The sequence below is a fragment of the Hemicordylus capensis genome, chromosome 5, assembly GCF_027244095.1.
Source record: "Hemicordylus capensis ecotype Gifberg chromosome 5, rHemCap1.1.pri, whole genome shotgun sequence".
In the NCBI taxonomy this organism is placed as follows: domain Eukaryota; kingdom Metazoa; phylum Chordata; class Lepidosauria; order Squamata; family Cordylidae; genus Hemicordylus; species Hemicordylus capensis.
The window spans coordinates 254,755,839-254,768,409 of record NC_069661.1 but is presented as its reverse complement, the minus strand read 5'-3'; the positions used below and the strand labels follow the sequence as shown (position 1 = coordinate 254,768,409).

General features: G+C 45.6%; 1 protein-coding gene across 1 annotated transcript in view; it reads right to left on the bottom strand.

Annotated features, from left to right (window-relative positions):
• The window catches only part of LOC128325827 (collagen alpha-1(VII) chain-like), a 154,446-nt gene that overhangs the window by 94,014 nt on the left and 47,861 nt on the right, over positions 1-12,571 (bottom strand). Inside the window, exons 18-28 of the mRNA XM_053251666.1 lie at positions 12,406-12,489; positions 12,266-12,328; positions 11,655-11,750; positions 9,781-9,816; positions 8,171-8,224; positions 7,725-7,769; positions 6,138-6,173; positions 5,317-5,352; positions 4,477-4,536; positions 4,031-4,156; positions 89-160 (exon numbers count right to left, since the gene is read on the bottom strand). Coding sequence (XP_053107641.1) covers positions 89-160; positions 4,031-4,156; positions 4,477-4,536; positions 5,317-5,352; positions 6,138-6,173; positions 7,725-7,769; positions 8,171-8,224; positions 9,781-9,816; positions 11,655-11,750; positions 12,266-12,328; positions 12,406-12,489 — 708 coding nt within the window. The remainder of the gene's footprint in view (positions 1-88; positions 161-4,030; positions 4,157-4,476; positions 4,537-5,316; positions 5,353-6,137; positions 6,174-7,724; positions 7,770-8,170; positions 8,225-9,780; positions 9,817-11,654; positions 11,751-12,265; positions 12,329-12,405; positions 12,490-12,571) is intronic.

Here is a 12,571-nt window from a genome sequence, read left to right as displayed (position 1 = left end):
CTTCCCTCTGCCACAGAGATGTTGTTGGCTATTCCACTTTTTGTTCTCTACCCTCATTTACCAGCTAAACCCATGATGTTTCCAGTACCTCTTGTCCTAGCAGTCCAGGAGACCCTACCGGTCCAGTAGATCCATTCCGGCCTCTCTTCCCACGTTCCCCCTTCAAAGAGAAAATATTTTCAGAGAAAATTATACTTTTTTTTTAAATAGGGAAAAGAGAAAAGCCTTAGGGTGTCATTTGCACAGGAGGGATGCATTTGAGGAAGAGGGATATTATACACTTCAGTGAAATTTTACTGGGAAAATCACTGACATTTTGGTGCCTGTACTGGGTAAATCGATGATTTGTATAAACTGCAGTAATAATTTGTACTGGCTGACCTTCTCTGCAGTGCTACAGCAATAGAAGAAGCCCTGCAGCATTGCAGAGCATGGAGCCTAGTTGTGTTTCTTCTTCAGCTCAGCAGCAGTGGAGGGGCAGAAGGCACAATATTCACTGTTCTCTCTTCCCTCCTAAGGAACCATACACTTGCAGTAATATGTCCCTGAGGATCGCACAACCCTCAAGGCCATATTCCTGCAAGTAAATTGTCCTTTAGGTGATAGAAAGAGCAGTGGAAAGTAAATGCATTTCTTAGCTGAGGTAGAAGGAAGAAGCACAACTAGGCTCCAGCCTCTATGAGTCTCTTCTCCTCTCCAGCCTCTTTTTCTGTTGTCCCCAAGCATAATGACCTTCAGCCATTGTGGCTGGGCACTATGGGAGTGGTAGTCCAAAAACATCTGAGACCCAAGTCTGAGAGTCCCTGCACTATGCACTATGGACACTGTTGTCACTAAACAAATATCAGTGCTAATCTGAAATGTCCCCTCAGCTTTGCCACCATGTTCACAGGCTGGAGGACATCTTGGTGATGGGAGGGGACAAACACATGTGTGAGGTATGGGGTGAACCTTTCATTGGTGATGATCACACTGTAGGTTAGTGGGTGCCTTTTTTTTTGTAACACATGAGTTTCCTTTGTGAGGGAAGGGAGCATTGTCCTCCTTCCAGTTTGATGTCGGGAATGGGCCTTCTCTGTTGCTGCCCCTGGACTATGCAATGAGCTCCCAGTTGAAATAAGAGCCTCCCCATCTCTGGCAATTTTTAAAAAGTTAATTAGATTTATTCACCCAGGCTTTTAATTAGATTTATAGTTTTGAAATTTTTAATACTGGGTTTTAAAAAATGTTTTAAATGATTTTCATTGTTAGTTGATTTGATATTTTAAATAATATTAATTGTAAACTGCCCAGAGATGCAAGTTCTGGGCAGTACAGAAATATTTTAAACAAATGAATGAATGAATGAATGAATATGGTGTCATGATGCCAAATCAGAGTGAGGCTGAGACTTCCTGTGTGCAGTCTACATAAGAACATAAGAACAGCCCTGCTGGATCAGGCCCAAGGCCCATCTAGTCCAGCATCCTGTTTCACACAGTGGCCCATCAGATGCCTGTGGGGAGCCCACAGGCAACAGATATGTGCATGCCCTCTCTCCTGCTGTGGCTCCCTTGAAAATGGAACTCAGAGGCATCCTGCCTTTGAGGCTGGGCGTGGCCTATAGCCCTCCAACTAGTAGCTGTTGATAGACCTCTCCTCTATGAAGTTATCCACACCCCTCTTAAAGCCATCCAGGTTGTTGGCTGTCACCACATCTTGTGGCAGAGAATTCCACAAGTGGATTATGCGTTGTGTGAAAAAGTACCTCCATTTGTTGGTCCTCTATTTCCTGGCAATCAGTTTCATGGGACGATCCCTGGTTCTAGTGTTATGTGAGAGGCAGAAGAATTTCTCTCTATCCATTTTCTCCACACCATGCATGATTTTATAGACCTCTATCATATCTCCCCACAGTTGTCTTTTTAGCCACAAGTGTTGTAGCCTTGCCTCATAAGAAAGGTGCTCTAGGCTCCTGATCATCTTGGTTGCCCTCTTCTGCAGCTTTTCCAGTTTCAACGAGCTGTCCACCACAACCCCAAGATCCCTCTCCTGGTCAGTCACCAACAGCTCAGATCCCATCAATGTATACTTGAAGTTGGGGTTTTTCATCCTTACACTTGCTAACATTGAACCGCATTTACCACTTTGTCACCCACTCCCCCAGTCTGGAGAGATCCTTTTGGAGCTCTTCACAATCCGTTTTGGATTTCACTGCCCAAAAGAGTTTGGTATCATCTGCAAATCTGGCCACCTCGCTGCTTGCCCCTGCTTCTAGATCATTTATGGATAAATTAAAAAGCATTGGTCCCAGTACAGATCCCTGGGGGACCCCACGCCTTACTTCCCGCCATTGTGAAAACTCTCCATTTATCCCTACCCTCTGTTTCCTGTCTTTCAGCCAGTTAGCAATTCACACATGTACTTGACCCCTTTCCCCATGACTGCTTAGTTTTCTTAGAAGTCTTTGATGAGGAACTTTGTCAAAAGCTTTTTGGAAGTCCAGGTATACTATGTCAACTGGATCACCTTGATTCACACACTTGTTGACACTATCAAAGAACCTAGAATCACAAGTCTAGAACCTTCTGTACAAAAATAAAATAAAATGGCTGCCACCAGATGCATGATCAACACTGCTTACACAATTCGGAACTGGCAATGACGAAAATTGGGTGGGGTGGGGAGGGGCCCAAATTGCGAAATGTTCCTTCCTCCAATGCTCCCACTTTTGAGCCAAAAAAGTTATAAAAAGAACTTCCAACTTAGCTCAAATTGGATTGGAGGGAAAATGTAACATTTCACATCTCTTAGCACAAGCACTGGCTAAGATGAATAGCCCCTGACTGTATTGTCCAAGCAAGCACCCAGAAGTGAACGATACAGCTTCCAGTATTGCCAGGAAGAGCAAAAGCAGAGGAAAGGAACAAAGCAACCTCAGAGGTGAATCTTGAAAGTGGGCCAACTATTATCCTCCTGTGTCACTCTGAAACAGCCCATTACGTGACCACTCACTACAAGTGGTGTCCTCTGAGCATTCTGGACATGAAGCCTGGTCCTGACAGTCTTGAAATTCAATTCAGGTCATGGTGACACAAGCATTTATGAGACAGACTGTGGCAGTCTGCCTGAGTCTTAAAGGAAAAAGTCTTAGCTGGTTAGGGGGAAATGATGACAGACACTTGAGAGACAAGAGCAGTGGCTAGGCAGGGCAGCCATTTAAGCCTGTGGCCACAAAACCGACAAAGAATCATTTGGTCTTAAGGACTAGCACATTTATTGCAGGGTAAGCTTTTGTGTGCAGGAGTTTCTTCGTCAGATGCCTGAAGAGAATCCGTTCAGAGAGACGAGGGGAGATAGATCTGGAAGCAGTCATGGAAAGGGCAGAGACTCTTAGAAGGTACAGAAACCCCAAACAAACAACTGGGCTATGTTTTCAAATACACTTTTTCCATTTGTATCAAGCCCCTTAATGGCTTTGTTCCAGGCTATTTGAGACAGTGCCTCCTTTGTCATAATCTTTGTCACCTGTTACGATCTACTGGAGAGGTCCGGTTATGGTTGCCACTGGCTCGTTTGGTGGCGACCCAGGACCGGGCTTTCTTTGTGGCTGCCCCAGGGCTTTGGAATAAATTTCCTGCTGAAATAAGAGCATCTCCTTCTCTGTTTGTTTTCAGGAAGAACCTCAAGGCCTTCCTGTTCTCTCAGGCTTTTAATTAGAATTAATTTTAATAATTTAAAAAACTTATTTTAATAATTTTATTCTATTGTTTTTATTGTCATGTATTTTAATTTGTGACTTTAAGTATTTTAAATTTAGGACACTACCTAGAGATATACATATCAGACGGTATAAAAATAGGATAGATAAATAAATAAACAAGCAAATACACTTGATTTTTAATCATAGCCACTTTGCCCCTTCTCCGACAGTTCTTAGAACCTCCCTCTGATGCATGTATGCAATTAACTAAAAAACTTACTTGCTGGACTTGATTTGATTTCCCAAGTCATTTGCCTTTTAGGCTATCACCCCAAATTTGTTACCTACCTTTTGCCCTGGAATTCCAGGTAGCCCTGGCACACCTCTCTCTCCCTGAGATCCTGGAATTCCTGGATTGCCACGGATACCCTGGATACCTTGTGCACCTGGAGGTCCTGGTACCCCAGGCTCACCCTAATGGGGGAAAACCATATTTTTCAATCACAGCATGTGTGTGATTGTATATACACACACACACACACACACAGAAACTTTGACTGTTTATTGTCTTTTCATCTCCTTCTTGTCTTCGTTAATTGTAAATAATCCAATTTGTGTGTTCCCCCTCTCCTCCATCAAAGCTGGTCTCCATCCCAATGGTCTATTGCAGGTTAACCCAACCTGAGCCAATTCACTGAGCTCTGCTTGTTAGCTCTGCTGAGCCAACTTGCCAAGTGTGCAGAAAACACAAGACTGAACCTCAGAGGAACACAGAAAGAGCCACACAAACTGACCTTATGCCCAGGAGGTCCAGCCTGGCCAACAGGACCCCGAAAGCCAATCCCTGGCTCTCCCTTTAAAAAGAGACAGAGATGAAAGAAGAAAGAGGTTCAATTAATTCTCCAGTGTATGGGCAAAGCCAATTTATATGAATGGATTTGCCATTCCGCTTGTACCCTTTCAGAGAAAGGTAGCAGCAATGTAAACATTTTTAGAGGATGCCAAAATGGATTGATAGCAGGTAAAGATTCCTCTGATGGCTTCTGATGCTCAGCGTATGACGTTTCTTTGATCCAATTTAAAATAACTTTGCAAACACAGAATCAGTTTCTTCAGTTTAGTTTCTGAAAGCTCAATTTAGTTCTGAGTGGCGAACAGAGCCTTACCAGCTCCGGCATTCCCCTCAGCAGCCGAGGCCAGAGAGGCCCCAGGCGGGGTGGGCGAGACACTGTGTGACCAAGGAGCCGGGCTAGAGGGCCCAGGGGAAGGGTGGGAGCAAGTGAGGGAGGAGGCGGCAGCAGCAGTGGACAGAGGCACAGCTGAGGGGATAAGGGTGAGAGCAGCCTGATGTGGCAGGGTGGAGGTCCAATTAGCAGGGGCGTGGGATGCATCAGTTGTCGGGAGGGATTTAAGGCAAGTGGTGGAGGCCTCCGGAGAAAGACTGCCACGGTTACCCCAAGGAGCCTGGAGGAGGAGGACTCAGGTGAACCAAACCCCCTCCCCTCAAAAATCCTGAGGCCATGCCTGGGGGAGGTGAGAAGGAGAAGTAAATGAGAGAACGACCGGCCATGGAGAGACCAGAGTCATGACAAGTTCCTTCTGGGTAACAGATGGCTAAGACATCATTCCACTACCTTTTGGCCAGTTTCACCTTCATCACCTCTGGTACCCTGGAAATAAAAACAAAAGTTAAGCCTTTGGTCTTCATGGTTCTAAAACACACTCGGGCATGTTTGAGGGCAATTACTGACAAAGGTTTAGGGGTGGTTCAGATATAACACCAAACCATGGGTTTGCTATTATGTGAATGGAGTTTAAGGATCACATCGGCCTTCCCTTTTCTCTTCTCCTCAAGTGTCCTACTCTCCACTTCTGAGGTTCAGCTACCCCTAGTTGGCCATTTGCTCTGAACTGATGGAGTATGGCTTGCATGTGATCTGCAAGTCAGGATTTGATCCTAGTTTGTGCAAACCATAGTTTGCCAGTTCAGACAAAATGGTTCCCACACCACAAGGGGAGAGAGGGGAGGAGGGAGCATATGATCCTGAGGATCTTCTCTTTGTTCACATCTGAGCCACTCCTTAGGGTGCACGTATGTCGCTTGGTTGAGGCTCCCAAAGTCAAGAGCCAGCATGGTGTAGTGGTTAGAGTGCTGGACTAGGACTGGGGAGACCTGAGTTCAAATCCCCATTCAGCCATGATACTAGCTGGGTGACTCTGGGCCAGTCACTTCTCTCTCAGTCTAACCTACTTCACAGGGTTGTTCTGAGGAGAAACTTAAGTATGTAGTACACCTGCTCTGGGCTCCTTGGAGGAAGAGCGGGATATTAAAAATGTTTTTTTAAAAAGTTATCCAGGAAAAGTTATACAAAACTATATGCCCTAAAACGGTGCAACCATTGCTATTGTCCAAGCACCAGCAAAGGAGCATCCAGATCTGACTTTTGCTGCTCACCTTCTCGCCAGGTTCTCCTGGCTCTCCTGGTTCCCCCTGCAAGGGCAAAACAAAACAAAAAAATGAAACAAAAGACCACAGTTTTGACAACCCAGTTTCATGAGATCCCACCATATAAGTGAAGAACCACCCAAAGACTTTAGTGCCCTCCCTGATCCCAATCCGCTGCCAAGCCAAGGCACTTTCCCCTGCCCAGCACTGCAAACAGCATCCCCCTTGACAAAGTTCTTATTACAGTAGTACATTATAGCCAATATTTCCACAATATCTATAACACATGTTTCATCGCATGGTATCTACAGATACATCAGGAACAGATGACACATAACAGCTGGGATATCATGCCCATGATGCCAGTATTCCCCTCTGGCCATGCTTTTTTTGACTCGGGTGCCTGGAAGTGTTCTCTGATGAACTGCAGCCAGCTTCAGTTGCTCTCCTCCACTGGTGGTGGTGGTGGGGTGGGGTGTTCTTTCCTCTCCTCTCTTGCAATTCGTGGTCTCCTCCTTAGGGCCAGAAGACACTAAAGAAGCTGGGATACAGCACCCCCATCACGGCACCCCCATCATGGGTGCAGGCACTGGCCAGCTCTGGAGGAATGCACCCTGGCAACTGCAACCTCCTTCGCTCTGATCTTCCCCATTGCAACTCCATCCAGAATCCATCCCTATCCAACCCCCCAGCACAGCAGCAGTGGTTGTTGCTGGCATCTCCTTTGTGTTTCTTTTTAGACTCTGATCCCCTTGGGGACAGGGAAGAAACTTTATTTTATTTGTTTGTTTGTTTGTTTAATTTGAACCACTTTGATGACTTTTGTTGAAATGTGGTATCTAAATATTCATCCTCGTAGAACTCTGCTGCCAAATTTTCTCTTGGAGTGCAGACCAGGTGATGGCAGTGGCTTCCTATCTCCTTCTGCATACTGCACCAACTGCTGCTTTTGCTACTGCCCCCAAGACCTTACGCTTGAAAGTCCCCTCCAGAACCCCTGCATGGAGATATCGCTGTAAGATTCCCTCATCAGGAACTATCTGTCCTGTCCTTGAAGTGTTCAACTAAACTCTTAGCTTTCATTGCCAATGGAAGCAAAGTGCAAATACAGATAACTGCATTCGCTCACATAGTAAGGTCGTTCACATGACTAAGCCGGGTGTGGTGGTGGGGCGCAGCTTGAGGGAAGGCAGGAACCTACTTTTCTGCTCCACCACCCGTGTACCCACATGAGCAGCACGTCAGAAAGACATGTAAAGATTGGAAGGGGGGAATAAAGCTAGGCTGCCAGGTATCCCACAATGCACTGCATGAGCAGTGCAATCCATTGGGGAAGCATCGTGCTACCTGGCCACTCCTTTCCCCTAGCTCTATGATGAAGATGGCTGCCAGCAGTGCAGCAACAGACACGACCAGCGAATGGGGTAGGAGGCATGTGCTTGTCGTCCTACCTCACTACAAGGCTGGGTTTGCAATCAGGGCTACCCAGGGAAGGAGTGGCTATGGTAATATCAGTTGGCAATGCAGAAATACACCCCCCCACGCACGCTGGATCATGCCAACTGAGCCCCTAAATGTTCTGTCTCTCACACACACCTTTACTCCTTTGTTGCCTTGGCTTCCAGGAGACCCTTTTTCTCCCTGAAAAGGAGAAACAAAATATAACAAAAACTCTTTCATGTCCAAGCACAATCCTATCAGTTCAGATCCTGTCCTACACTTTTCTGGGACACACCAGCAATGACAGGAGGCAGTGAAGCTCAGTTTCAGAATCTGTGATGGTGAATGTTACCTTCTTAATTCCAATTATCTATATTTCTCCAGGAAGTGGCCCTAAAGCTCCATCCCCTAGGTGAGCAATCGGTCTCTTCAAGAAGTCACACTCTGGTCTGTTGTTCTATTTGGTGTTTTATACATATCTTGTAAAGTTTGAGTTGAATGTTCTCAGTGAAGCATTTCCAGTTTCAATTCTGGGGACAGAGGGGGGCCAGGATACAGGTCTCAGCTCACTTACATCTACTGACAACAACAAAAATGCAGACCTTTTGACCTTGGCAGGGTAGCAAATCTGGATCCACTGTGTCTGACTCTTGCTTCTAAAGACAGAAGAAACAGCTCAGTTTACGTCCTGTTTATTTTACATGTTCCATCTCATTTCAAATGTCTCCCATCCTAAGCCTCGAGGGTTAGTTAAAAAAACAGAAGGTTGGCATAAAACAGGAGAGGTGTGGCTCCCTCCAGCTGCAGCTCCCATGATGAGACTCTGGAACATCCAAGCCCTCTGAACTTGCTGCAGCCTGTGTAGCTGGCAGGGAGAACCCTTGGCCAGAGTGCACAGCCATGATGTCACGGGTACTCCTGGGCCTAGAAGCCACAGAGTGCCTGATATAACAGCAGTCCTGATTGTCTCCAGCATATGTCCCATTTCAAAACCCACCAGCCTCCTCTATGCTGCAACATATTCTGCCCAAAGTTTCTGACAGGGCAGATTATTCTGCTGAATTCTCTGGGGCTCTACTGGTGTGTGTGGAGGGGGAGCTCTTCTGGGATATCAACAGGGTGTGTCTTTGGGAGTGAATCTGCCTTGATCATGCTCTTCCTGCCTTCTCGAATGCCAGGGAGCAGGTGGAGAGTTACTTCTTTGCTTCAGGATCACCCAAGCTCAGCAGTGGTGTCCTTAAGAAAGTGTCTATGAGCAGTAGCAAACAAATTAGTTTCATTAGTCTAGGAATAAATAACTGTCTGCCTGGTTTTTTTAATATGCTAATCTTCTTTAGCCCTCTTGTTGATAACAGCTTCTTGATACGAGTAGCTTTATTAAAGCCCTATTCAGACATTTTAAATTTAATTTAATTTTTCAAATTTGTAGCCCACCCCAAACTTCCATCTCTGGGCAGTTTACAACCACATGAAATAGATTAAAGTGAAAACTTTAAAACAATTTAAAACCACAGTCAATTTAAAAAGCTTGGGTGAAAAAATAAGTCTTTAGAGAGACTTTAAAAAAGTTGTCAGAGAAGGGGAGGCTCTTATTTCAGCAGGGAGCACATTCCAGAGTCTTGGGGCAGCAACAGAGAAGGCCTGTCCCTGCGTCAAACACTTGTACAAGTGTACAGTTATAGCTGCCGATCTGTACACAGGTACATATCACATGTTATGTTGAACACAGGTAGAGCCATACACTTCCTATCTGAACCATGCATTTGATGGGCCTGTACCCAGGTTCACTTTTAAAATGAATGCAGGCACAAACCACGTACAGAAAGACATCTGCATACTCATATGGCATAATGTCTCAATAGGGCTATCAAGTTCAATTATTTGCTTTTTGTGTTGCATGCAAAGTCAGACTGAGCAGATACGGAATGACCCAAAACATTCTCCTATGAATCAAATTAATGATTCTAATCTGATGGGAAATAGAATGAGGCCATTTCTGCACTGGGTAGGTGGGGTGGGGTGGGTGAGTACTTGTGCCCTATTATTTTTCTGTACTTCTACTGACTTTAGAAGTACAGAATGCAGTCCCTGCACCCTGGTAAGTGCTGTTAACATTGCATCCTGATTAGAATTCCACAGTTCCTTATAACATAAAGATAGATATAAGTTTATTCAGTCATTGACCAGCAAACCTTATAACATAAATATTTACCTTAATTCTCCTTGCTCCATGAGGACCTGGGTAAGCCTTGACAATGTAAAAGAAATCAAGTTTTACATAGGTAAGAACGTATGCAGAATCAAACTCTACAACAGGCATAAAAGCCCAGTGACTAGACTAGGGCACCTAATGCCATTGCGTTCCTGAAGCTAAGTGAAGTTCTGGAGCAGGCCTGTAGAAGAGACTGCTGGGAGCTCATGTAAGTTCCTTTGCGCTTTTAAAGGGAAAATGGAAAAGAAAATACAGCCAAGTTTCATCGTGGGAGGAATTCATAAGATAACATCCTTATGTTTGAACTTCTGTATTGTATTTGATGTAGTCTGATGTTTTACTAACAGCTGGTTATTGACCACAATAAAGTTTATTCATTCATTCTTATGTTATCCCATTAGAAGTACAAGGGTGTCCCGGGCGCCATATTGTTGACTGCCTGCAGGGACATACATTTTAGAATGAATGAATGAATGAATGGAATTTGAGCAGCTAGGGCATTCCCACAGATGAGATGGTGTTTGCCACAGGGTGGAGAGCTGGTCTTGTGGTAGCAAGCATGAATTGTCTTCCATGCTAAGCAGGACATTTAGATTTGTGACTCTAAGCAGTTAAACATTTGGATGGGTGACTACATGTCAGCACTATCTGCTGTAAGATATCTGCTCACTGGAAAAGCCCCTCTTTTGCTTTGCTTGCCGAAAGTCCCAGGTTTGATCACAGGCAGCATCTCCAGGTAGGTTGGGGAAAGACTCTTGCCTGAAATCTTGGAGAAGCCGCTGCCAGTCTGTGTAGACAATACTGAAGTGTTTTTAAATGGATGAATCTCATAAATTAGATAGATAAGATTAGATAAATTTCCCCTGCTAACTGGGCAAAGAGGCACCTTTTACCATGGTGATTCTCTTTATTTAGCAGGGGGAGAGTAACTGGCCCTATCCACCCCCAGCACAGTACCTCCAGTGACTGTTGCTGGTGTCTGTCTTATGTTTCTTTTTAGATTGTGAGCCCTTTGGGGACAGGGAGCCATCTTATTTATTTATTATTTCTCTATGTAAACTGCCCTGAGCCATTTTTGGAAGGGCGGTATAGAAATCAAATTTGATGATGATGATGATGATGATGATGATGATGATGATGATGATAATAATAATAATAATAATAATAATAATAATAATAATAATAATAATAGATTAAATGTTGTATCCCTAGATGTGACATGATGAAAGACAGGGAGATTGCCCAAGTTGGGTGGGCTGCACTGGTGTGTGTGAATGGTGAAAAAGGAGAACACACAATTTAAGGATGATAAAATTTAGTAATCAAGCATATTGATACAAGTTCAGGCACCAGTACAGTAGAGCAAAGTAACTCTTCCACCTTAACTCTGATTCTAAAGAGTTGGTTCATATGGAAATGAAGCCGCAAGGGAGCTGGTCCCATGTGGCTGGATCCCACCCCCCTTTAGTGGTGTCTGCAAAGAGGAACCATGTGATCCAGGTGGACAGTAGTTCCACCCACTGCGTCCAGGCCAGGTTTCGGGATTTGCCCCGACTCAGCTTCTGGGGAATCCTCAGAGGAGTCGGACTACCCTGGCATGGCCCAAGGGAAAGCTTGAGTGAAGAAGAGCTCCAGATTGAGGAGGACCCTAGCAGGACCCTTGAGGAAGACCCCAACACAGCCCCTATGGAAACCCAGACTGAGGAGGGCTCCAACAGAGCCACAGTCAAGACGCCCCCGAGCGAAGACACTGAGGATCCCCAGCTATCTAGCTCCTGGGGTTTCTCACTGTCTCCAGACCCCCAGGGGACCCTGGTGAGTCCAATGGAGAGGAGTTAATCAGCCCCCAGGAGTGCCATTGCTACCGAGCCCACCTGTAGGAGAGATGGAGAAGCGTTCGCCTGGCAGCATGACAACATTTGCGAGGAAATGCCCTTCTTGGGAGCAAGGGCGGCGGTATGGAGACAGTTCTTTAAGTTTGAGGAAGAACAAGAGTTTATTTAGAAGTTACAAAAGGATAGGAAAGCTGAGCTTAAGGCTGAAAGGGGAGAGAGACGAAAACAAACAGCCATCTCTGGGGAGACAAAATGGAGACTAACACTGGAAGAACAAAGAGGGGAGGAGTTCAGCACCTTTATCCATGACCCTAAAACCTTCCCCCAGTGGTCACTATGAGACACTGCAGCTGAGACCCGATGCTGCCAGGGTCCTAGCTCCAACAGCAAGAGGGTAAACAACTGCCCCGCGACAGCAGTTTTGGAAGCAGCGCCGGAGGGGGAAATGCAGCGGGGGAGGTAAGGGCACCCTCCCCACTGCTTAAAGCAACCCCTCCCTGTCACTCAGGTGTGCACAGAATCAGTTCCATGCACAACTCTACTACCAGCCCAGCAAGCCAGAACACCAGGGCAGCAATACTGTTCCATTTTTTCATCTGAAGAGTCACAGAAAATAAGCAGCTCTGCCTAAAACGCAGCTTGCTACTCACCCCATTATTGGCATGGTATCCCACCAGCGGCTCTCTAATTCCAAGAGCACCAGGGGAACGAACCTGCACCAACACAACAAGATGTGCATGATGAATACATCCAGCCTGTCTGGGCTGGGAGGTGGAGGGAGGATCTTTACCATGAGGCTCTGATTCTCCACTGTTCTTCGCACTCTGATGCTGCTGACGTCCTCGGGATCACCCACAGCACCTGCAGTTTCCTGCTTGAAAGAAAACAGCTTCCGTTAAAGAATGTCCCTGCACCAATTTGGACCTACAAAGCTGAACAGACCTCCAGAAGCCATG